Raw genomic sequence first — 25,729 nt, 5'->3', positions numbered from 1 at the left:
TTCTCGATTATTTTTCAGCAGTCTGGGGAGTCTGGAGAGGTTGCAGTTGACTGGAAGCTGGTAAATGTTGTCCCAATTTTCAAGAATGGAAAGAAGGAAGACCCTGGTAATTACAGGCCTGTCAGTCTCACTTCAGTGCCTGGTAAAATTACGGAGAAGGTTATTCTGGGAGTTACTGAAAAACACTTGAGAAGACAATGCAGTCATTGGTCATAGCCAACATGGGTTCACGAGGGGAAAGTTCTGCTTAACTGACTTAATTTCCTTTTATGACAAGGTCACCCATTTAATTGACCAAGGGAAGCCAGTAAATGTGGGGTTTTTTGGATTTTAGCAAAGCTTTTGGTACTGTCTCTCCCAGTATCCTTCCGGACAAAATGTCCAGCACACAGCTAGACAAGTCCATAATATGTTGGGTGAGCAACTGGCTGATGGGTTGGGCTCAAAGAGTTATGGTAAATGGGGTTACATGAGGCTGGTGACCAGTCACCAGTGGGGTCCCACAGGGCTTGATTTTAGGGCCAGCGCTCTTTAATGTTTTTATAAATGATCTGGGTGCAGCAATCGAATGTACATTAATTAAGTTTGCTGATGATACTGAACTAGGAGGAGCTGTGGACTCCCTCAAGGGTAGAGAGGCCTTACAGAGAGATCTGGATAGACTAGAGAGCTGGGCAATCACCAGCCGTATGAAATGTAACAAGAGCAAGTGCGCGATTCTCCACCTGGAATGGGGTAATCAAATCGGGGGATGAGAGGCTGGAGAGCAGCGCTGCAGAATGAGATCTGGGGGTTTGGGTTGAATGCAAATTTAATAGGAGTCAACAGCGTGCCCTGGCAGCCCAAAGGGCCAACTGGGTCCTGGGCTGCATCGAGCACAGCATAGCTAGCTGGTTGAGGGAGGAGATTGTCCCACTCGACACTGCACTGGTGCAGCCCCACCTCGAGTACTGTGTGCAGTTTTGGGCGCCTCAATGTAAGAAGGACATCAGACTATTAGAGTGTGTCTAGGTGTCTAGAGGAGGGCGACCAAGATGGTGAAAGGCCTCGAGGGTAAGGCTTAGGAGGAGCAGCTGAGGTCGCTTGGCTTGATCAGCTTGGAGAAGAGAAGGCTGAGGGGTGACCTCATCGCAGTCTACAACTTCCCCAAGGCGGGCAGCAGAGAGGCAGGTGCTGATCTCCTCTCTCTGGTGACCAGCGACAGGACACGAGGAAATAGAATAATGCTGTGTCAGGGGAAATTCAGACTGGGCCTTAGGAAAAGGTTCTTCCCTAAGAGGGTGGTTGGTCACTGGAACAGGCTCCCCAGGGAAGCGGTCATGGCACTAAGCCTGTCAGAGTTCAAGGAGCCTCTGGATGATGCTCTTAGTCATATGATATAGTTTTAGATAGTCCTGCAAGGAGCAGGGACTCAGACTCAATGATGCTTATGGGTCCCATCCAACTTGAGATATTCTATGATTCTATGATTCTATGATAACAAACTGAGGGACATAAAAGACTAGGAAATTTCATGGTAACCTGAGCCGCAGGGAGGCAGGCGGCTTCCTAAAAAGGTAGGTCTGCTCAGCAGACCAGAGGAGTAGTGAATGAATTCTTTATTTTGCTTGGCCTGGGCATGTAGCTCTTGCTTTACGTACTAAACTGTCCTCTCTCAACCCACACGTTTTCCCACTTTTATGCTTCAGAGTCTCTCCTCCATCCCACTGGGGGAAAGGGACTGAGTAGCTGTGTGATGCCAAGCTGCCTACTGGCATTAACCCACAACACCTGGGAAGCCAAAGCCCAGGGAATCATTGAAACCAGAGCCCACTGCATCAGCTCTTCTGCAAAATGCTCGCTGACTCTGCCGCAGCTGAGCTGTCAGCACCCTATGCCCGCGTTCGCCATCAAAGTGATGCACAGAGACTCATGGATGCAGCGTTTCTTCAAACAAGTGATTTATTGCCATCTTTGTCCACGGCCAATCTCCCGGAGGGAATGGACTCTCTCGAAGAGGGAGGGGCAGTCACCGTCCAGGTGGTAACGGAGTCTCTGTTGCAAGGCTCCTTGCAATGGCCCCTTCAGCTGCATCGGGTCCCACTCCCCAGAGTGTGCTTCTGCTGTGGAGGAAAGATGCGGCAGCAATTCCCACTGCCGCATGAGCAGCGTGTTCTCTGTGTCCAGCCTGCTCAGTTCTGCAGCACGAGCTCCCCGGGGAGTGTCCTCAGGCCTGGCCCTGTGCTTGGAGAACTGCTCGTCTGGCACAGCACAGCTCTCTGGCCACGTCCTGCTGCTGGTAACACTGGCCTCTACCTACTCGATGCTCAGGAAGGTGTCTGAGCCATCTTGCTGCACCCCAAACATCACCTCAATCAGGAGGGTAATATCGTCAGTGTTTGTCAGCCGGAGCTTGCCTGAGCGCCTGGAAGGTAGCACTGTTAGACGGCAGTGTTGCGACAGAGGCAAAGCCACCCAGGCTGCTTTTACCAATATCTGGAACCAGAGGGTGGTTTTCTCCATGTCTAGGTAGGGGCCGGTGCAGAGGGTGTCTAGGAGGCTGGCGCCCTGATTCCTCCTCAGCTCCTCCTCGGGGTGGTGGAGGAAGCACAGCATGTCCTCCACCAGCTGCTCCCTCGTGCAGGTGCACTCGAGCTCCACGCGGAGACTGGCATGCCTCGCTGGCATCTCCTCCATGGTGCCCAGTTCCAGGTGGAAGGTGTGCCCACGGGGGGGCTTCAGGGGCACAAGCAGGCAGAAGACAGCATCATGCTTATGAGGACTCCAACTTTCTAAGGCACTGCCCACCCCAATGGCTGGCTTCAGTTGCGGCATGAAAGTATTCCTGGAAAGCTTTCGGCAGATGCGGAGAAGTTCATCCACCAGCTCCTCCACCATCACGAACGATTCTGGCAGGTCCAGGAGGCGACTGGACAAAACTCTGCCCACATGCAGTGCAACACTGGGTTTTACTGCCTGCTCCTTATTATGTGCCTTCTTTCTGGAGCTGCCCTCCTTGCGGCTGCTGGCTGGCTGACGGCTCCCTTTCCTGAGCCACCAGCAGAGCCCAAAGAGCAGGACCAGGACTCCAGCAACGGCCCAGAATTGCCACTGCTGCAAGGCAGCAAAGAGCAGGGCTCCCCAGGCAAAGGCGCTCTGCTCCTGGCTCCTCTGCTCCAGCTCCTGCAGCAGCCGAGTCATCTCCTGGCTCAGCTGCTCCGCACACTGCTGCATGCACTCGGGCGTGGCCTCATCCAGCTCATCCCTGACCATCTGCGGGTACTGGAGGAGGCTTTGCACAATGAGTGCGAGGAATATTGCGACAGCCATGGCCTGCAGGAGGAGGGAGAGAAGGGGTTCAGTGGGGCTGGGAGGGAGGGAGCTGCTGGTGGTGGGGGGGCAGAGATGAGAGCCGCAGGGATCTGGGGACATGTAGGAGAGGGGGCGAGGCATCGTGGGAGGCAGGAAGGCCTGCTGTCAGCCCCGGCGGCGGCAGCAGCACAGTGCCCTGCCCAAGGCGCTCCCACGAGTGTCTGGGCCCTCGAGGCAGGGTGAGAACCCACCCCCCTGGGGCTCCGCGTTCCTGCCCACGCCCTCCTCCAGCTCAGCCTCCCCCCGCGTGCGCACTCACCGCTGGCCCAGGCCGGACTGGGGCAGCGCTGCCTGCTGGTGCCCCTTATAACCACCCCCATTGTGACTCGTGCCCTGTGCTGTCACAGGCGCCAGAGCGCATCACAGGCACGCCCGCCAGCCAGCCCCAGCCTTTGGCCCTACCCCGGCTCAGCGACTCACAGCTGCCCCAGGCAGCCGACGCCCCGACACCCACAAAGTGCAGACCCACCCGGCAGGACGTGGCTCCCAGGGGCTCCCTTTACAAAGCAGACAGAAGCCTCCCAAGCCCTTACCAAACATAAAATCGGGTGACGTAACCCATGGATGCTTGTTCCTTGAGATGCCATCCTGTGAGATGGGATCGGCTCCCTTGGTGCTGACCTCTGTGCTTGTGGACATGGGTGTGCTCTTGGTGCCTTCGTGACACCGATGGTGGGTGGTGGTGTATATCCTGGTGGTGGGGTGGGACCTGCCCACGGCAGGACCTCTGCTCCTGCTGTGCCACTGCGAGAGGACAGGGACCCTCAGATTGATAAGGGATCAAGTACGGTCCGATGAGCAGTCCACGAAAAGAGGGGGTGGAAGCCGGCCGGAACAGGTGAGCGCTACCCTAGGACTCGGGAAAATTTAGCGCGCTAAGAAAACAAAGGGAATCTTGCTCTGATCAAGCGAGCGGCCGGGAGGAGAATGGGGTCTTCTTTGTCAAAGGAAGAGGCGGCAGTGCTCAAGTTTCTCCTACATATACTCTCTACGAGAGGACTGAGTTATGATCTGTGTATGGGATCACCCGGCTAAACCTGTTTCAGAGCACCAAGGCAAGATGCAGGGAGTTGTGATTGGACTCAGCTTTGTCTCACCTTGACAAATCCTTATCTATGCAGAGAGGACCTGGGGGGAGCTGTGGAAACGGCTCAGCCCGGGGTTGTCTGAACACTGCTGGAACCCGAAACCCAAAACCCAAATGGAGCCTGAATGATCCCTTAACAAACAAAATGCCCTGAGTACCATTCCACCACTATTCAGTAACTGTGTGCTAGACATCACTAAATTACCACATAGACTAAGGAGCCGAGCCATCAAGGCACCAGAGATAAACATTCGTGCATAAGCCTGCCCCCACCCATCAAATCAGGGAATAAAAAAACCCGTAAGGTTTGGGCAGAAAAATGGGGAGAGTCGCTTTTCCAAGGGTACAGCTGGCCTGTAGGAGATTCTTTCCCCCTTGTCCAGGACGCTGTACAAAGTAACTTCCCAGGGATTAAGAGGCCTTACCTGAGAGAGGGGGTAAGTGATTAAGAAACATACGTATGGTATTTGGCATGCTTTAAGACTGTGATTAGTGCACTCTTTTTTTTGTAAGGTATTAATATCTAGCACGCTTGTGAATTGTGTATTTAATTGCAATAGTGCATTCCTCCATTGTATCCATAAAAGAACCTGCAATAGTGGCGTATTGGACCTGTGAGTGAAGTTCAAATAAATTGTTAATTTGAACCTGACAGTGAAGTCTTTCTCTCCGTCACAACCTGTCTACCTCGAAGGCGCTGTTAATTTGGGCGCGCAATAAAAGACTTATCCCCACGATTGAGGCTGCCTATGCTCAGGACACTTGGTCTCATTTATCGATGCAGCAACAGCAAGCTTTGCAAAAGATAACCAAGAAATTAGTCAGTGGGGCATCACAACGATTCATTACAGAACTACCTATGCACTTACTTATTGTTAATTCCAGTAAAAGTAGGAACCATGTTTTAGGTCTCTTAATCCAGCAATCACCAAAAAGTGTTGTAATATTAGAATGGCTTTTCTTGTCATATCAGCCTAAGACAACAGTGTCTACTAGAATAGAACTGCTTGCAAATATCATCATAAAGGGAAGGCGTCGCAGTATTGATTTAACAGGGCAGGATCCAGAACGAATTTATATTCCTGTTAAGCAATCCTATTTAGATTGGCTTTTGTCCTCTTCTGATATTTTACAATATGCTTTTGCAGAATATACTGGTCAGATTACTAATGCTTACCCACCCACAAGACTTTTACCGTTGTTACAGGACCAAGCGTTTGAAGAATCTCCGCAATTATGAGAAACGCCTGTCCCAGGGCTTACCATTTTTACCGATGCAGGAAAAAAGTCAAAACGAGCCGCTATTACTTGGTGTGTTCAGGGACAATGGCATTCCCAATTGCTTACGGGTTGTCCGCAAGATTCGTTGCAAACATTAGAGCTAAAGGCCGTGGTTTGGGCTTTTCAGAATTGGGCAACTCAACCTCTTAACATTGTTTCTGATTCTTTGTATGCGGTGGGTACTGTTAAACGGATTGAACGATCTATGGTACGTGAGGTGAAAAACCCGATATTATACCAGTTGTTGTTACAGATGTTGCATTTGTTAAATCAGCGAACCAATCCTCATTTTATTACGCATATTCACAGCCATCAGTTTGACTCTGGTCTGGCCATTGGCAATAACAGAGCAGATGACTTAGTTGCCGCCGCTTGGGAAAATCGCCAAACTAACCTGTTTGCGCAAGCCCGGAGTTCCCATGAATTTTTTCACCAATCGGCTAAAGTTTTAGTGAGACAATTTAATCTTTCTATTTCTGATGCCCGTGGCATTGTGCAATCATGTCCGGACTGCCAAATTACAGGTCTGGGATTGGGTTTAGGAGTCAATCCTCGTGGATTGCATGCTTTACAATTGTGGCAGATGGACGTCACTCATATTCCTGAATTTGGGCGTCAAAAATATGTTCATGTAAGCATTGACACATATTCTCTGGCTATGTGGGCAACGGCGCAGACAGGTGAAACGGCGAGACATGTGGTTAGACATATGTGTGCATCCATCGCTGTGTTAGGTGTACCTAATGAAATTAAAACCGATAACGGGCCTGCTTCTGTTTCGCATCGCTTCGCACATTTTTGTACCCAGTGGGGCATCCGTAGGTCTACGGGTATTCCACATTCCCTGACGGGACAGGCCATAGTAGAACGTGCTCATGCTAGGCTGAAATCGCTTTTGCAAAAACAAAAAGGGGGAGACTCATCCCTGTGTCCAGCTGAACAGCTTGCAAAAGTGCTGTGTGTGTTAATTTTTTTACACTTAACGGGCGATCGCAAGTCCCCCCCAATAGTGATACATCATTTATCGCTGAAATCTGGCCTGCAGCCCTCGACACCTGTGCGGGTACAGTTCAAGGACCCAATTTCTGGGGAATGGAAAGGTCCTGCTGAAGTTAAAATGACTGGGAGAGGTTATGCTTGGATCTTAACAGATCAGGGTCCACGGTGGGTCCCAGCACGGTGGATTAGACCATGGAAAGAACCTCCTACTTCGATTGACCCCGTCCAGTTGAATGACAACTGAATACGTGCACTGTGCCACCTGCGGACGACAAGAATTTTGTTGTCGAGGATTAGCGGGACATTGGTGTCATGACTGTTTAGAAGGACAATACCAAATCGGTTCGCAATGCTTCTCGCATCATGGTAGCAACACGTCACGAGCCTGAGGCCAACTCTGACAGACTGCTCCAACAGACTCAGTTATGGTATACGCGGATCTGGCAGCAAATGAATTCCGGGAACTCATCCACATAAGACTGGCCTTTTTAGAATTCTGATGAATATGTATGATTTTTCTGTATATGAACTGAGGTGCTTTGCTAACCCGTTGGAGCACTCATGGTGGACAAATCCCCAGTGCTGCCCAGCGCTGTATTAAAGAATGCCTGCTTAATAACAAACTAGTTGTTATTAAGTTATTCATCTTGGAAAACCGTCCTGATCGCGGGCTTGGTACCGACTTTGTTGTTTCAGTTTTAGATGGGACAATCTCTGTCCGGCTGCAGGAACCTCTGAATCGGCGACTCCCTAGGCCAGCCCCAGAGATTTCTCTGGAGGGACTCACCGATTCAGTGGATCCTTGCGGGGGCAGACAAGGACCTCTGGTAAGAATAAGGCATTCTTTTTTGTTAGAGACCAGTCATTTGAAGCTGCTCATAAGTCACGGTTTGTGAGAACCCCGCCGGGTGGCATACAATTGCATATATGATTTGTATTAATCACTTGGTTACTACGTTGCATGATTTGTATTGATCATTTGGTTAGTACTGTCATTTGGTTGTGAATGAATGGGAACAAACTAAATCAAAGTGTGCTGATTTGTTTAAATATAATAGGGATAGACGAAGGAACAGATAAATATGGAGCGGTGGTTGTTATTTATGGGCTTGTTAGCGTTACCTGGTGGAAGCCTTACTGCTTTCTCCGGTAATTCGTTTGTCACCTCACTTCAAAAGGTAAATATCACTGGGTTGAAGGAATGTTGGGTTTGTGGTACGGCTGATCAATATCAGAACCCCGTAACTGGTATTCCGATAACGAATTGGAGTGCATACAATACCTATGAACTACTCAACACTAGTGGTCAATGTAGAAATTTATCTAGCCCCTTACAGGATCATCCCTAGTCATTACAGCTACTCAATAAGTCTGTTGTTTTTATCAATTATACTTATGATAACAAGGCAGTAACCTGGAATGAAATGTCCTCACCCTATTATGGGAATTTTAATACCTCAAAGGGGAATTGGACGAGAGTGCGGTTGAAATACGGTCCATTTAATGCACTTAGACAAGGTCCACAAAACAACACGTTGGGTATAGATCTCCAACAGTGGACCGACTTTCTCTATGCTCTCACTGGGCAGAATAAAAGCCTCGTGATCACGGTCACCTGTGACCTACAACCAGGCCTATGGTGGCTGTGTGGTGATTTGATAGCCAGAAAGCAGTTGCCTGGCAACTGGACTGGGCACTATACTCTTGGAATGTTAATACCAAACCTCCAAGTTTTTAATCATTCTGACATGCATGGTATCGTGCGTGGTGTTTGGACGCGGTCACGATGTCGGAGAAGCCGAGAGAATCCCTTGAGCATTTACAATACCTGTTTTCACAGCTTTGTTAGGGCAATCTTTCCTACATTGGGTATTCAACAGTTAGAGCAAGCCCTGGTAAATATTTCCACAGAAATGGAGCTCATTGCCAATGCTACAGCCGCAGCCATCACTGCGTTGCAGATGGAAGTTCCATCCTTGAAAGAGGTTGTATGGCAGAATCGCCGAGCCCTTGACCTCCTCACCGCCCAGGTGGGAGGAGTCTGTACCCTTATAAACGAGTCTTGTTGTGCTTATGTAGATCAGTCAGGGGTAATTTTATCCAATGTACAACAAATATGGGATCACACAAAAATCTTACATGCTGTCACCCAGGACAACGTTTCATGGTTAGAATCATTGTTTAAATCGTAGGGCATTACAGGATGGTTAGCAACCCTGGTTAAAACTGGGCTGTTTATATTGCTTGTCATTTTTGTAGCATTGCTTGTGTTGCCTTGTTTATTTCAATGTTTTCAAAAGGCATTAGAAGGAATGGTGCGAAGAGTATGGTTCAACCAAGTGCCAGTTCTCTCCGATGAGCCTTGGAGTGTTCAAAAAAAAGAAGGGGGAATTGTGGGAGATTTTCTGGTAAGAAATGGACATCCTGTGAACACTCCAAGCACTGAAAATCTGTACTTAACTTGTATATAGGCCTCTGTACTCAAAGGTTATGAGCGAACAATGATTTGGACTGAAAGGTTACCTTCGGGCAGCATGAATGCTGTGTAATCTAAAAGCAGAACAAGAAAAGGGAGGAAAGCATGATAAAGACAGAACTTCAGCCAGGATATAGGCGGGAGCCACGTTCGTGTGAACAGCTAGCTTTAACCAATGGTGGAATGCTTAGAGTCGCGTGCTTGCTTGCTGAAAACCAATCATAAGGCTGACGGCGCGTGTAATGCGGTAACAGAAGGTATATTAACTGAGCTATCTGCGCAATAAAGTGGCATCAAACTGATCATATTGGTCGTCGTGTTGTTGTCCGTGACTTCCGCGTCAACAGCTAGTACCTCTGCAAACAGCTTTTCCCATATCGCAAATGGTTTTAAACGCAACCTTTTCATGATCACTATGGCCCAGACAGTCACCAACCATCACTTCACCCACGAGACCATCTCTATGTACAAACAGCAGGTCTAGGAGGGCACCTTTCCTACTCGGCTCCCTTAGTACCCTTAGTAATCAAAACGTTATCTTCAGCGTGGCCTTCAGGAATTTCCTGGGCCTGTTCGTGTCTGTCCCATGACAGTCCCAATTTGCAGCTGGGAAGTTGAAGTCTCCCGTAAGGACAACATAGGGCGACTGATCCAGAGATTTCCCTTGATTCCTTAGAGAGTAATACATCGGTGCCGTCATCCTGGCTGGGTGATCCATAGTAGAGTCCTGCAAGAACATCTGCTTTATTAGCTTTTCCCCTAATCTTTACGCAAAGGCTCTCGACCATGTCGTCCCCAACTGCAAGCGCTGTACAGCCCAACCCCTCCTTTACATACAGCGCTACCCCACCGCCTCGCCTGCCCTGCCCTGCCTCTCTCTCCTGAAGAGCCTGTAACAGTCCATCAGAGCACTCCAGTCACAGGACTCTTGCCAACAAGTCTCACTGAGGCCAATGATGTCGTAGCTCTGGGACTGAGCCAAGACCTCTAGTCCCTCCTGTCTATCCCTCACACCGTGTGCATTAGTGTACAAACATTTCAAAAGGGCTCCAGTGTACTCACCACATCGTGGAGTAGAGGGAAAGCTCTCACTAGCACACCGTCCCTCAAACATTGTCATGCCGTCCCTTAGCTTATCACTAGTAAGCCTGATTTATTCCCTTCCCCCCTTCAAAGCTAGTTTAAAACTCTTTCAATCAGCCCCGCTAACTGGTGAGCAAAAATACTTTTCCCCCATGGAGAACGGTGAATCTCGTCAGGCCCCAGCAGGCCTGGAGTCAGGTAGACCATCCCGTGATGGAAAAACCCCAAATTCTGCTAGTGACGCTAGCCCCAGAGCCAGGTATTGATAAGCTGTGTCCGCCTGCTTGTTTCGATGTCATTCCCTACGACTGCGAGGACAGAGGAGAACACTACCTGTGCTCCTGATCCCTTTACCAATCTCCCCGAGGCCCTGAAGTCTCTTTTGACCGCCCTTGGGCTTCTCATCGCGACTTTGTTGGTACCCACATGAAAAAGCAAGAGTGGCTAATAATCTGAGGGCCGTACTAGGTTAGGAAGTTTCCTGGTAACGCCTTCACCCTGAGCCGCAGGGAGGCAGAACGCTTCCCGAAAAGGCAGGTGTGCTCAGCAGAGCAGGGGAGTAGTGAATGAATTCTTTAATTTGCTTGGCCTGGGCATGTAGCTCTTGCATTACCTACTAAGCTGTCCTCTCTCAACCCACACGTTTTCCCACTTTTATGCTTCAGAGTCTCTCCTCCATCCCACTGGGGGAAAGGGATTGAGCAGCAGCGTGATGCCAAGCTGCCTACTGGCATTAACCCACAACACCTGGGAAGCCAAAGCCCAGGGAATCATTGAAACCAGAGCCCACTGCATCAGCTCTTCTGCAAAATGCTCGCTGACTCTGCCGCAGCTGAGCTGTCAGCACCCTATGCCCGCGTTCGCCATCAAAGTGATGCACAGAGACTCATGGATGCAGCGTTTCTTCAAACAAGTGATTTATTGCCATCTTTGTCCACGGCCAATCTCCCGGAGGGAATGGACTCTCTCGAAGAGGGAGGGCAGTCACCGTCCAGGTGGTAACGGGAGTCTCTGTCACAAGCCTTCTTGCAACAGCCTCTTCAGCTGCATCGGCTCAGACTCCCCAGAGTGTGCTTTTGCTCTGGAGGAAAGGTGTGTTCAGCAGTTCCCGCTGCCAACTGAGCAGTGTCTTCTCCATATGCTGCGTGCTCGGTTCTGCGGCACCAGCCTCCCGGGGAGCGTCTAGGATGGGTAGACTCTCCACCCGGCCCCCAGTGAGCACACCGAGGCACATCAGCAGTGCCTCTTGCTTGGTCCTTGCACAGCCGGAGCTGCCAGCAAGAATGTCTGAGCCCCTGTGAAATGCCTTCCCGGCCGCAGCCAGTGCGAGGGGAAAGCAGGGCGAAACTCGTCTTTGTCGCCACCATCGTCATCACCGTCTGCTGCGCTGGGGACACCATTGAGAGGAGAACGCTGCTGCTCTTGGCAGAGGGCTGCTGCGCACGGGGTTTTCCCTTTCCTTCCTGTGTCCAGCCTTCTCCCCTCTTTTTCCCTGGGGTACGAGGTGGTTGTGTGCCATCAGCTGTGAGCCGCGCAAACATAGCTCTGTGCATGAAGACCTCTTTCATTGTCCATAGAACAGCAGCCTCGTGAGCCTATCTTGCAGCTCATCGAACTCACGCAGTGCCTCAGCGTGGGCAGCAGGATCCTGTGCCAGGTGCTGGAAGAGGTTGAGTGGCTCGGCCGTTTGGAAGGCTGGGGCAAGGTGATCTCCTCGGGCACGGTCTCATTGCCAAAGAAGAAGTGATCAAGGCGTTTCTCCTCCAGGCAGCAGCGCAGGTACTGCATGATATCCTGCAGCCGCGGCAGGAAATCCCTCCTGCGCCAGCTTGACAGGGGTATGGAGGTCAGGAGGTGCATCACAACTGTCTTCAATATATAGGTGGAAAAGCCTGTGCCCACCAGGATGCGGGCGCAGATATGCAGGCATTTGAGGTGGCAGCTGTCATGTGGGGCTTGCCTGGCGATATGCCTGAAGAACTTCACCTCTGCCACAGCGTAGCTCTCTGGCCATGTCGTGCTTGGGGTGAAGATGGCCTCCGTAGTCTGGCTGCTCAGGAAGATGTCCGAGTCACCTTGCTGCACCCCAAACATCATCTCAATGGTGAGGCTCTCCGTGTGGCCTTTTGTCACCTGGAATTTGCAGGAGCGGCTGGAGGGCAGCACTTTTAAACAGCATTGGCACGACAGAGGCAAAATCACCCATGCTGCTTTCACCAATTGATGGAACTAGCGGGCAGTTTTTGCCCATCTAGGTAGGATTCAGTGCAGAGGGTGCGTAGGAGGCTGGGGTCCTGATTCCTCCTCCGCTGCTCCTCGGGGTGGTGGAGAAAGCACAGCATCTGTCCTGCCAGCCACTCCCTCATGCAGATGCATACCAGCTCTACACCCATGGAGAAGGTCCTTGCCAGCATCTCCCCTGCAGTGCCCAGCTCCAGGTGGAAGGCATGCCCACGGGGGGGCTTGAGGGGCACAAGCAGGCGGTAGACAATGTCTTTCTCACGGGGACTCCAGCATTCAAAGGCGCTGCCCACCCCAATGGCTGATTGCAGCACTGGGAAGAAACTCTTTGACAAGAGCTGTTGAAGGCAAGGATGAAGTTGCCCATGAGCTCCTCTGCCAGCTGCCTCTCTTTGGCCATGTTCTGAACTGGCCACTGTATGTGCTCCTCCAAAAACCTTCCCACGTCATTTGCATCATCATTGTCATTATCTTCTTCCTCCTCCGCCTCCACCGGCTCCCTGTCGCTGCTGGAGCTTTCCTCGTCGCTGCTGATGTCTGGCTCATGTCTCTTTTTCCTGAGCCACCAGCAGAACCCAAAGAGCAGGACCAGGACTCCAGCAATGGCCCAGAATTGCCACTGCTGCAAGGCAGCAAAGAGCAGGGCTTCCCAGGCAAAGCCGCTCTGCTCCTGGCTACTCAGCTCCTGGCTCCTCAGCTCCTGGCTCCTTTGCTCCAGCTCCTGCAGCAGCCGAGTCATCTCCTGGCTCAGCTGCTCCGCACGCTGCTGCATGCGCTCGCGTGTGGCCTCATCCAGCTCATCACCGACCATCTGCGGGTACTGGAGGAGGCTTTGCACAATGAGTGCGAAGAATTCTGTGACAGCCATGGCCTGCAGGAGGAGGGAGAGAAGGGGTTCAGTGGGGCTGGGAGGGAGGGAGCTGGGGGGGGGGACGGGGACAGGGACGGGAGTCACAGGGATCTAGGGGAAGGTAGGAGAGGGGGCAAGGCATCTGGGAGGCAGCAAGGCCTGCTCTCAGCCCCGGCGGTGGCGGCGGCACAGCGCCCTGCTGCAGGAGCTCCCACGAGCGTGGTGAGAACCCACCCCCCTGGGGCTCCGCGTTCCTGCCCACGCCCTCCTCCAGCTCAGCCTCCCCCCGCGTGCGCACTCACCGCTGGCCCAGGCCGGACTGGGGCAGCGCTGCCTGCTGGCGCCCCTTATAACCACCCCCATTGTGACTCGTGCCCTGTGCTGTCACAGGCACCAGAGCGCATCACAGGCACGCCCGCCAGCCAGCCCCAGCCTTTGGCCCTACCCCGGCTCAGCGACTCACAGCTGCCCCAGGCAGCCGAAGCCCCGACACCCACAAAGTGCAGACCCACCCGGCAGGACGTGGCTCCCAGGGGCTCCCTTTACAAAGCAGACAGAAGCCTCCCAAGCCCTTACCAAACATAAAATCGGGTGACGTAACCCGTGGATGCTTTGTTCCTTGAGATGCCATCCTGTGAGATGGGATCGGCTCCCTCGGTGCTGACCTCTGTGCTTGTGGACATGGGTGTGCTCTTGGTGCCTTCGTGACACCGATGGGGGGTGGTGGTGTATATCCTGGTGGTGGGGTGGGACCTGCCCATGGCAGGACCTCTGCTCCTGCTGTGCCACTGCGAGAGGACATTGCTTCCAAAGAGACATTTCCCAGGGTGATGAGGGGGTGCGGGTGGAGATTTCCCAGTGGGCAACTCATCCTGCTGATAGAGCAGCGTCTTCTCCATGTCCAGCATGTTCAGCTCTGCGGTACCAAGTCCCTGGGGAGTGTCTGGGACAGGCAGATTCTCTACCCGGAGCCCAGTGAACAAGCCTCTTGCTTGGTCCCTGCCCAGACGGAGCTGCCAGGGAGTTTCTCGGCCCTTGTGAAATCAGCACCATGGCCATGGCAGTGCGAGGGGAAAGCAGGCAAAAATCATCTTCGTAGCCACTGTGGTCTGCACCGGCTGCTGCGCTGGGGAGACCATTGAGAGGAGGATGGTGCCGCTCTCGGCAGAGGGCTGCTGTGCAGGGATTTCCCTTTCCTTTCTGTGTCCCACGTTCTCCCCTCTTTTTCCCTGGGGTATGGGGTCAGGTGAATGCCATCAGCTCCCAACAAACCTGGCTTCTCAAAGGTAGAGCCATGACCAGAGAAGCCAAAACCTTGAGTACCAGCTACGCAGCCAGGCATTCAGTGCTCAGTTTGTCTGCTCCTTCCCGAACCCCTTCCTCCTCCTGGCGGGATAGAGGAGAACACCACCTGTGCTCCTGATCCTTTTAGCATTGCTCCGAGGGACACGCAGCCTCTTTTGCTGCTTCTAAGTTGCCTCGTCACAGTATTGTTTGACCCTACTTTGCGTAGCAGGACTGGATGATATCCTGTACCATTCAGCAGGCTTGGCAGCCTCTCAGTGGCGTCAGGAATGTGAGCTGCTGGTGGGCAGCAAACTTCTCTAGACAAATGGTCTGGATGGCAAACAGGTGCTTCAGTGCCCCTCAGTAAGGAATCTCCAGTTGCTAATAGCTTACGCGCTTTCCTGGTGGCACTGGTTCTAATGCGGGCGGGTGGGTGGCTCACCTTTGCCTGCTTGACTTTTCCGGGATCCTGTCCCTTACTCACGTGCTCTGAATTCTCCAATCCCAGACTATCATGCCTGCTTCCTAGCCCCTGGAACACCTCTGTGAAACCCTCCCCGTATCTGGCATCATTGATAAGTAACTGTAGCAAGACCAACTCAGGGTCGTTTAGATCAAGAAGGAAGCAGGGGGATGGTGACGCCGCAGATTTATAGCTGCTTTGCAAAATAGTACTACGCGTGTGTTAAGTAGCGATTGGTCAAATCCTGTTGTACCTGGTCGCCCAGGAAAGGTATAAGAACCTCGTGTAAAACCTCGTTCGGGGTGCCCCAATTTGAATAGGACACCTCATGCGCACGAATAAAGAATTGGTGCTGCACGGGGTTTTCCCTTTCCTTCCTGTGTCCCACCTACTCCCCTCTTTTCCCTGGGGTACGAGGTGGTCGTGTGCCATCAGCTGTGAGCCGCGCCAACACAGCTCTGTGCATGAAGACCTCTTTCATTGTCCATAGAACAGCAGCCTTGTGAGCCTATCTTGCAGCTCATCGAACTCACGCAGTGCCTCAGCGTGGGCAGCAGGATCCTGTGCCAGGTGCTGGAAGAGGTTGAGTGGCTCGGCCGTTTGGAAGGCTGGGGCAAGGTGATCTCCTCGGGCACGGTCTCATTGCCAAAGAAGAAGTGATCAAGGCGTCTCTCCTCCAGGCAGCAGCGCAGGTACCGCATGATATCCTGCAGCCGTGGCAGGAAATCCCTCCTGCGCCAGCCTGACAGGGGTATGGAGGTCAGGAGGTGCATCACAACTGTCTTCAAAGTATAGGTGGAAAAGCCTGTGCCCACCAGGATGCGGGCGCAGATCTGCAGGCATTTGAGGTGGCAGCTGTCATGCGGGGCGTGCCTGGTGATATGCCTGAAGAACTACTGCCACAGCGTAGCTCTCTGGCCGCATTGTTCTTGGGGTGAAGATGGCCTCCGTAGTCTGGCTTCTCCAGAAGATGTCCAAGTCGCATTTCTGCACCCCAATCTTCACCTCAATGAAGAGGCTATACTTGCTGCCTTTTGTCACCTGGAGTTTGGAGGAGTGGCTGGACGGCAGCACTGTTATATGGCATTTGGACAACAGAGTCAAAACCACCCATGCTGCTTCAGAGGCATGAGCAGGCAATAGTTGATGTCTGACCTGGCCACTGTATGTGGTCCTTCCCTGAGGCTCATGTTAAAGATGCGATTAGAAATGTTCCCAGTCTGGTATGGCCCTCAGTTTATTATCTGTTATTGTTTTTTTATGTAGGCAGCGATGAAGTTGCAATAAGAAGACCAAGGGTGATCAAAAGAGACTTCAGAGCCTTGGGACGAATGGTTAAGGGATCAGGAGCACAAGCAGGGTTTTACTTTGTGCTTAAGTAGTGTTTTCCTCTGTGCCTTCAGTTGCAGGGAATGAAGAGGGAAGAAACAAGAAGACCCAGCTGATCAATACCTGGCTCTGTGACTGGTGTCACCAGCAGAATTTTGGGGTTTTTGATCACAGGTCAGTCTCCATGACACTTGGCCAGCTAGCGACAGATGGGGTTCACCTTTCTCAAAGCGGGAAATGGTTGAGAGCCTCTCTGTAAAGATTCAGAGAAAAGCTAATAAAGCAGATGTTCTTGCAGGACTCTACTATAGATCACCCAGCCAGGATGACAGCACCGATGTATTACTCTCTAAGGAATCAAGGGAAATTTCTAGATCAGTCACCCTAGATTGTCCTTATGGGCGACTTCAATGTCCCAGCTGCGAACTGGGACTGTCATAGAGCAGACACGAACAGGCCCAGGAAATTCCTGAAGGCCACGTTGATGATAACGTTTTGATATGGGTACTAAGGGAGCCGACTAGGAAAGACGCCCTCCTAGATTTGTTGTTTGTGAACAGAGAGGGACTCGTGGGCAAAGTGGTGATTGGTGGCATTCTTGGTCACAGTGACCACGAAATAGCTGAGTTTCCAGTTGTTGGCAACAGGAGGAAAACTGCCAGCAAAACTTCGAGCCTGGCTGTGGGGACAGCAGACTTCAGGCTGCTCAAGGAACTAGTTAGTAAGGTCCCCTGGGCCTCTTCGTTAGAGGGTATTGGGGTCCATTAGTGCTGGTCACTTTTTAAGAGCCATCTCTTAAGAGTGCCAGACCAGGCAATTACAAAGTGTTGGAAGTCAAGCAAGCAGTGCAGAAGGCTGTTTTTGCTGAGCAGGGATCTTCTTCTAGAACATAGGTGCAGAAGGAAAAGTGTATAGCCACTGGAAGCAAGGGCAGGCAACACGGGAGGACTACAGAGATGCTGTTCGCCACTGTAGGGAGAAATTCATGCGGCCAAAGCTTGATTAGAGTTCAGGCTGTCTAGCACTGTGAAGGACAACAAAAATGGCTTTTTTAAATATGTTAACAGCAAAAGGAGGATCAGAGATAACATTGGTCCCTTACTTGATGAGGTTGGTCACGTCACAAATAGGGATGTAGACAAAGCAGAGAAGTTTAACGCCTTCTTGGCTTCTGTCTTTAACACCAATGATGGGCCCTGGGACCCCCGGAGCCTTGTGTTGGAAGATCGTGACTGGGGGGATGATGAGCTCCCAGCTGACTCTGAACTTGTTTGAGACTTGCTGCTCCAGCTGAATGCGAAAAAATCTATGCAGCCTGACGGGATTCATACCAGGGTACTGAAAGAGCTGGCCAATGTTATCGCAGGACCTTTCTCGATTATTTTTCAGCAGTCTGGGGAGTCTGGAGAGGTTGCAGTTGACTGGAAGCTGGTAAATGTTGTCCCAATTTTCAAGAATGGAAAGAAGGAAGACCCTGGTAATTACAGGCCTGTCAGTCTCACTTCAGTGCCTGGTAAAATTACGGAGAAGGTTATTCTGGGAGTTACTGAAAAACACTTGAGAAGACAATGCAGTCATTGGTCATAGCCAACATGGGTTCACGAGGGGAAAGTTCTGCTTAACTGACTTAATTTCCTTTTATGACAAGGTCACCCATTTAATTGACCAAGGGAAGCCAGTAAATGTGGGGTTTTTTGGATTTTAGCAAAGCTTTTGGTACTGTCTCTCCCAGTATCCTTCCGGACAAAATGTCCAGCACACAGCTAGACAAGTCCATAATATGTTGGGTGAGCAACTGGCTGATGGGTTGGGCTCAAAGAGTTATGGTAAATGGGGTTACATGAGGCTGGTGACCAGTCACCAGTGGGGTCCCACAGGGCTTGATTTTAGGGCCAGCGCTCTTTAATGTTTTTATAAATGATCTGGGTGCAGCAATCGAATGTACATTAATTAAGTTTGCTGATGATACTGAACTAGGAGGAGCTGTGGACTCCCTCAAGGGTAGAGAGGCCTTACAGAGAGATCTGGATAGACTAGAGAGCTGGGCAATCACCAGCCGTATGAAATGTAACAAGAGCAAGTGCGCGATTCTCCACCTGGAATGGGGTAATCAAATCGGGGGATGAGAGGCTGGAGAGCAGCGCTGCAGAATGAGATCTGGGGGTTTGGGTTGAATGCAAATTTAATAGGAGTCAACAGCGTGCCCTGGCAGCCCAAAGGGCCAACTGGGTCCTGGGCTGCATCGAGCACAGCATAGCTAGCTGGTTGAGGGAGGAGATTGTCCCACTCGACACTGCACTGGTGCAGCCCCACCTCGAGTACTGTGTGCAGTTTTGGGCGCCTCAATGTAAGAAGGACATCAGACTATTAGAGTGTGTCTAGGTGTCTAGAGGAGGGCGACCAAGATGGTGAAAGGCCTCGAGGGTAAGGCTTAGGAGGAGCAGCTGAGGTCGCTTGGCTTGATCAGCTTGGAGAAGAGAAGGCTGAGGGGTGACCTCATCGCAGTCTACAACTTCCCCAAGGCGGGCAGCAGAGAGGCAGGTGCTGATCTCCTCTCTCTGGTGACCAGCGACAGGACACGAGGAAATAGAATAATGCTGTGTCAGGGGAAATTCAGACTGGGCCTTAGGAAAAGGTTCTTCCCTAAGAGGGTGGTTGGTCACTGGAACAGGCTCCCCAGGGAAGCGGTCATGGCACTAAGCCTGTCAGAGTTCAAGGAGCCTCTGGATGATGCTCTTAGTCATATGATATAGTTTTAGATAGTCCTGCAAGGAGCAGGGACTCAGACTCAATGATGCTTATGGGTCCCATCCAACTTGAGATATTCTATGATTCTATGATTCTATGATAACAAACTGAGGGACATAAAAGGCTAGGAAATTTCATGGTAACCTGAGCCGCAGGGAGGCAGGCGGCTTCCTAAAAAGGTAGGTGTGCTCAGCAGACCAGAGGAGTAGTGAATGAATTCTTTATTTTGCTTGGCCTGGGCATGTAGCTCTTGCTTTACGTACTAAACTGTCCTCTCTCAACCCACACGTTTTCCCACTTTTATGCTTCAGAGTCTCTCCTCCATCCCACGGGGGGAAAGGGACTGAGTAGCTGTGTGATGCCAAGCTGCCTACTGGCATTAACCCACAACACCTGGGAAGCCAAAGCCCAGGGAATCATTGAAACCAGAGCCCACTGCATCAGCTCTTCTGCAAAATGCTCGCTGACTCTGCCGCAGCTGAGCTGTCAGCACCCTATGCCCGCGTTCGCCATCAAAGTGATGCACAGAGACTCATGGATGCAGCGTTTCTTCAAACAAGTGATTTATTGCCATCTTTGTCCACGGCCAGTCTCCCGGAGGGAACGGACTCTCTCGAAGAGGGAGGGCAGTCACCGTCCAGGTGGTAACGGAGTCTCTGTTGCAAGGCTCCTTGCAATGGCCCCTTCAGCTGCATCGGGTCCCACTCCCCAGAGTGTGCTTCTGCTGTGGAGGAAAGATGCGGCAGCAATTCCCACTGCCGCATGAGCAGCGTGTTCTCTGTGTCCAGCCTGCTCAGTTCTGCAGCACGAGCTCCCCGGGGAGTGTCCTCAGGCCTGGCCCTGTGCTTGGAGAACTGCTCGTCTGGCACAGCACAGCTCTCTGGCCACGTCCTGCTGCTGGTAACACTGGCCTCTACCTACTCGATGCTCAGGAAGGTGTCTGAGCCATCTTGCTGCACCCCAAACATCACCTCAATCAGGAGGGTAATATCGTCCGTGTTTGTCAGCCGGAGCTTGCCTGAGCGCCTGGAAGGTAGCACTGTTAGACGGCAGTGTTGCGACAGAGGCAAAGCCACCCAGGCTGCTTTTACCAATATCTGGAACCAGAGGGTGGTTTTCTCCATGTCTAGGTAGGGGCCGGTGCAGAGGGTGTCTAGGAGGCTGGCGCCCTGATTCCTCCTCAGCTCCTCCTCGGGGTGGTGGAGGAAGCACAGCATGTCCTCCACCAGCTGCTCCCTCGTGCAGGTGCACTCGAGCTCCACGCGGAGACTGGCATGCCTCGCTGGCATCTCCTCCATGGTGCCCAGTTCCAGGTGGAAGGTGTGCCCACGGGGGGGCTTCAGGGGCACAAGCAGGCAGAAGACAGCATCATGCTTATGAGGACTCCAACTTTCTAAGGCACTGCCCACCCCAATGGCTGGCTTCAGTTGCGGCATGAAAGTATTCCTGGAAAGCTTTCGGCAGATGCGGAGAAGTTCATCCACCAGCTCCTCCACCATCACGAACGATTCTGGCAGGTCCAGGAGGCGACTGGACAAAACTCTGCCCACATGCAGTGCAACACTGGGTTTTACTGCCTGCTCCTTATTATGTGCCTTCTTTCTGGAGCTGCCCTCCTTGCGGCTGCTGGCTGGCTGACGGCTCCCTTTCCTGAGCCACCAGCAGAGCCCAAAGAGCAGGACCAGGACTCCAGCAACGGCCCAGAATTGCCACTGCTGCAAGGCAGCAAAGAGCAGGGCTCCCCAGGCAAAGGCGCTCTGCTCCTGGCTCCTCTGCTCCAGCTCCTGCAGCAGCCGAGTCATCTCCTGGCTCAGCTGCTCCGCACACTGCTGCATGCACTCGTGCGTGGCCTCATCCAGCTCATCCCTGACCATCTGCGGGTACTGGAGGAGGCTTTGCACAATGAGTGCGAGGAATATTGCGACAGCCATGGCCTGCAGGAGGAGGGAGAGAAGGGGTTCAGTGGGGCTGGGAGGGAGGGAGCTGCTGGTGGTGGGGGGGCAGAGATGAGAGCCGCAGGGATCTGGGGACATGTAGGAGAGGGGGCGAGGCATCGTGGGAGGCAGGAAGGCCTGCTGTCAGCCCCGGCGGCGGCAGCAGCACAGTGCCCTGCCCAAGGCGCTCCCACGAGTGTCTGGGCCCTCGAGGCAGGGTGAGAACCCACCCCCCTGGGGCTCCGCGTTCCTGCCCACGCCCTCCTCCAGCTCAGCCTCCCCCCGCGTGCGCACTCACCGCTGGCCCAGGCCGGACTGGGGCAGCGCTGCCTGCTGGCGCCCCTTATAACCACCCCCATTGTGACTCCTGCCCTGTGCTGTCACAGGCGCAGAGCGCATCACAGGCACGCCCGCCAGCCAGCCCCAGCCTTTGGCCCTACCCCGGCTCAGCGACTCACAGCTGCCCCAGGCAGCCGAAGCCCCGACACCCACAAAGTGCAGACCCACCCGGCAGGACGTGGCTCCCAGGGGCTCCCTTTACAAAGCAGACAGAAGCCTCCCAAGCCCTTACCAAACATAAAATCGGGTGACGTAACCCGTGGATGCTTGTTCCTTGAGATGCCATCCTGTGAGATGGGATCGGCTCCCTTGGTGCTGACCTCTGTGCTTGTGGACATGGGTGTGCTCTTGGTGCCTTCGTGACACCGATGGTGGGTGGTGGTGTATATCCTGGTGGTGGGGTGGGACCTGCCCATGGCAGGACCTCTGCTCCTGCTGTGCCACTGCGAGAGGACATTGCTTCCAAAGAGACATTTCCCAAGGGTGATGAGGGGGTGCGGGTGGAGATTTCCCAGGGGGAAACTCGCTCTGCCGATAGAGCAGCGTCTTCTCCATGTCCAGCATGTTCAGCTCTGCGGTACCAAGTCCCTGGGGAGTGTCTGGGACAGGCAGATTCTCTACCCGGAACCCAGTGAACAAGCCTCTTGCTTGGTCCCTGCCCAGACGGAGCTGCCAGGGAGTTTCCCGGCCCTTGTGAAATCAGCACCATGGCCGTGACAGTGCGAGGGGAAAGCAGGCGAAAATCATCTTCGTAGCCACTGTGGTCTTCACCGGCTGCTGCGCTGGGGAGACCATTGAGAGGAGGATGGTGCCGCTCTCGGCAGAGGGCTGCTGTGCAGGGATTTCCCTTTCCTTTCTGTGTCCCACTTTCTCCCCTCTTTTTCCCTGGGGTATGGGGTCAGGTGAATGCCATCAGCTCCCAACAAACCTGGCTTCTCAAAGGTAGAGCCATGACCAGAGAAGCCAAAACCTTGAGTACCAGCTACGCAGCCAGGCATTCAGTGCTCAGTTTGTCTGCTCCTTCCCGAACCCCTTCCTCCTCCCGGCGGGATAGAGGAGAACACCGCCTGTGCTCCTGATCCTTTTAGCATTGCTCCGAGGGACACGCGGCCTCTTTTGCTGCTTCTAAGTTGCCTCGTCACAGTATTGTTTGACCCTACTTTGCGTAGCAGGACTGGATGATATCCTGTACCATTCAGCAGGCTTGGCAGCCTCTCAGTGGCGTCAGGAATGTGAGCTGCTGGTGGGCAGCAAACTTCTCTAGACAAATGGTCTGGATGGCAAACAGGTGCTTCAGTGCCCCTCAGTAAGGAATCTCCAGTTGCTAATAGCTTACGCGCTTTCCTGGTGGCACTGGTTCTAATGCGGGCGGGTGGGTGGCTCACCTTTGCCTGCTTGACTTTTCCGGGATCCTGTCCCTTACTCACGTGCTCTGAATTCTCCAATCCCAGACTATCATGCCTGCTTCCTAGCCCCTGGAACACCTCTGTGAAACCCTCCCCGTATCTGGCATCATTGATAAGTAACTGTAGCAAGACCAACTCAGGGTCGTTTAGATCAAGAAGGAAGCAGGGGGATGGTGACGCCGCAGATTTATAGCTGCTTTGCAAAATAGTACTACGCGTGTGTTAAGTAGCGATTGGTCAAATCCTGTTGTACCTGGTCGCCCAGGAAAGGTATAAGAACCTCGTGTAAAACCTCGTTCGGGGTGCCCCAATTTGAATGGGACACCTCATGCGCACGAATAAAGAATTGGTGCTGCACGGGGTTTTCCCTTTCCTTCCTGTGTCCAGCCTTCTCCCCTCTTTTTCCCTGGGGTACGAGGTGGTCGTGTGCCATCAGCTGTGAGCCGCGCAAACACAGCTCTGTGCATGAAGACCTCTTTCATTGTCCATAGAACAGCAGCCTCGTGAGCCTATCTTGCAGCTCATCGAACTCACGCAGTGCCTCAGCGTGGGCAGCAGGATCCTGTGCCAGGTGCTGGAAGAGGTTGAGTGGCTCGGCCGTTTGGAAGGCTGGGGCAAGGTGATCTCCTCGGGCACGGTCTCATTGCCAAAGAAGAATGATCAAGGCGTTTCTCCTCCAGGCAGCCGCACAGGTACCGCATGATATCCTGCAGCCGCGGCAGGAAATCCCTCCTGCGCCAGCCTGACAGGGGTATGGAGGTCAGGAGGTGCATCACAACTGTCTTCAAAGTATAGGTGGAAAAGCCTGTGCCCACCAGGATGCGGGCGCAGTTCTGCAGGCATTTGAGGTGGCAGCTGTCATGCGGGGCGTGCCTGGTGATATGCCTGAAGAACTACTGCCACAGCGTAGCTCTCTGGCCGCATTGTTCTTGGGGTGAAGATGGCCTCCGTAGTCTGGCTTCTCCAGAAGATGTCCAAGTCGCATTTCTGCACCCCAATCTTCACCTCAATGAAGAGGCTATACTTGCTTCCTTTTGTCACCTGGAGTTTGGAGGAGTGGCTGGACGGCAGCACTGTTATATGGCATTTGGACAACAGAGTCAAAACCACCCATGCTGCTTCAGAGGCATGAGCAGGCAATAGTTGATGTCTGACCTGGCCACTGTATGTGGTCCTTCCCTGAGGCTCATGTTAAAGCTGTGATTAGAAATGTTCCCAGTCTGGTATGGCCCTCAGTTTATTATCTGTTATTGTTTTTTTATGTAGGCAGCGATGAAGTTGCAATAAGAAGACCAAGGGTGATCAAAAGAGACTTCAGAGCCTTGGGACGAATGGTTAAGGGATCAGGAGCACAAGCAGGGTTTTACTTTGTGCTTAAGTAGTGTTTTCCTCTGTGCCTTCAGTTGCAGGGAATGAAGAGGGAAGAAACAAGAAGACCCAGCTGATCAATACCTGGCTCTGTGACTGGTGTCACCAGCAGAATTTTGGGGTTTTTGATCACAGGTCAGTCTCCATGACACTTGGCCAGCTAGCGACAGATGGGGTTCACCTTTCTCAAAGCGGGAAATGGTTGAGAGCCTCTCTGTAAAGATTCAGAGAAAAGCTAATAAAGCAGATGTTCTTGCAGGACTCTACTGTAGATCACCCAGCCAGGATGACAGCACCGATGTATTACTCTCTAAGGAATCAGGGGAAATTTCTAGATCAGTCACCCTAGATTGTCCTTATGGGCGACTTCAATGTCCCAGCTGCGAACTGGGACTGTCATAGAGCAGACACGAACAGGCCCAGGAAATTCCTGAAGGCCACGTTGATGATAACGTTTTGATATGGGTACTAAGGGAGCCGACTAGGAAAGACGCCCTCCTAGATTTGTTGTTTGTGAACAGAGAGGGACTCGTGGGCAAAGTGGTGATTGGTGGCATTCTTGGTCACAGTGACCACGAAATAGCTGAGTTTCCAGTTGTTGGCAACAGGAGGAAAACTGCCAGCAAAACTTCGAGCCTGGCTGTGGGGACAGCAGACTTCAGGCTGCTCAAGGAACTAGTTAGTAAGGTCCCCTGGGCCTCTTCGTTAGAGGGTATTGGGGTCCATTAGTGCTGGTCACTTTTTAAGAGCCATCTCTTAAGAGTGCCGGACCAGGCAATTACAAAGTGTTGGAAGTCAAGCAAGCAGTGCAGAAGGCTGTTTTTGCCGAGCAGGGATCTTCTTCTAGAACATAGGTGCAGAAGGAAAAGTGTATAGCCACTGGAAGGAAGGGCAGGCAACACGGGAGGACTACAGAGATGCTGTTCGCCACTGTAGGGAGAAATTCATGCGGCCAAAGCTTGATTAGAGTTCAAGCTGTCTAGCACTGTGAAGGACAACAAAAATGGCTTTTTTAAATATGTTAACAGCAAAAAGAGGATCAGAGATAACATTGGTCCCTTACTTGATGAGGTTGGTCACGTCACAAATAGGGATGTAGACAAAGCAGAGAAGTTTAACGCCTTCTTGGCTTCTGTCTTTAACACCAATGATGGGCCCTGGGACCCCCGGAGCCTTGTGTTGGAAGATCGTGACTGGGGGGATGATGAGCTCCCAGCTGACTCTGAACTTGTTTGAGACTTGCTGCTCCAGCTGAATGCGAAAAAATCTATGCAGCCTGACGGGATTCATACCAGGGTACTGAAAGAGCTGGCCAATGTTATCGCAGGACCTTTCTCGATTATTTTTCAGCAGTCTGGGGAGTCTGGAGAGGTTGCAGTTGACTGGAAGCTGGTAAATGTTGTCCCAATTTTCAAGAATGGAAAGAAGGAAGACCCTGGTAATTACAGGCCTGTCAGTCTCACTTCAGTGCCTGGTAAAATTACGGA

The 25,729-nt window shown here is 52.4% G+C and overlaps 1 protein-coding gene and 1 pseudogene across 1 annotated transcript; both read right to left on the bottom strand.

The window, feature by feature from the left end:
- Nucleotides 1-2,295: 2,295 nt before the first annotated feature.
- LOC132317351 (inositol 1,4,5-trisphosphate receptor-interacting protein-like 1) lies at nt 2,296-3,213 on the bottom strand. Its single transcript, XM_059819937.1, has one exon. The coding sequence runs from the start codon at nt 3,211-3,213 to the stop codon at nt 2,296-2,298; it is 918 nt and encodes a 305-aa protein (XP_059675920.1).
- Nucleotides 3,214-11,841: 8,628 nt separating this feature from the next.
- Nucleotides 11,842-13,386, bottom strand: LOC132317290 (inositol 1,4,5-trisphosphate receptor-interacting protein-like 1; annotated as a pseudogene).
- Nucleotides 13,387-25,729: the final 12,343 nt, after the last annotated feature.

The sequence above is a fragment of the Gavia stellata genome, chromosome 7 (assembly GCF_030936135.1).
Source record: "Gavia stellata isolate bGavSte3 chromosome 7, bGavSte3.hap2, whole genome shotgun sequence".
NCBI lineage: Eukaryota > Metazoa > Chordata > Aves > Gaviiformes > Gaviidae > Gavia > Gavia stellata.
The sequence above is the reverse complement of the archived record's forward strand: the minus strand, read 5'-3'. Positions and strand labels throughout refer to the sequence as shown.

Excerpts from the sequence above, each read along its gene's own strand:
- LOC132317351 (XM_059819937.1), bottom strand. The coding sequence starts at position 3,213 with ATGCAGCAGTGTGCGGAGCAGCTGAGCCAGGAGATGACTCGGCTGCTG.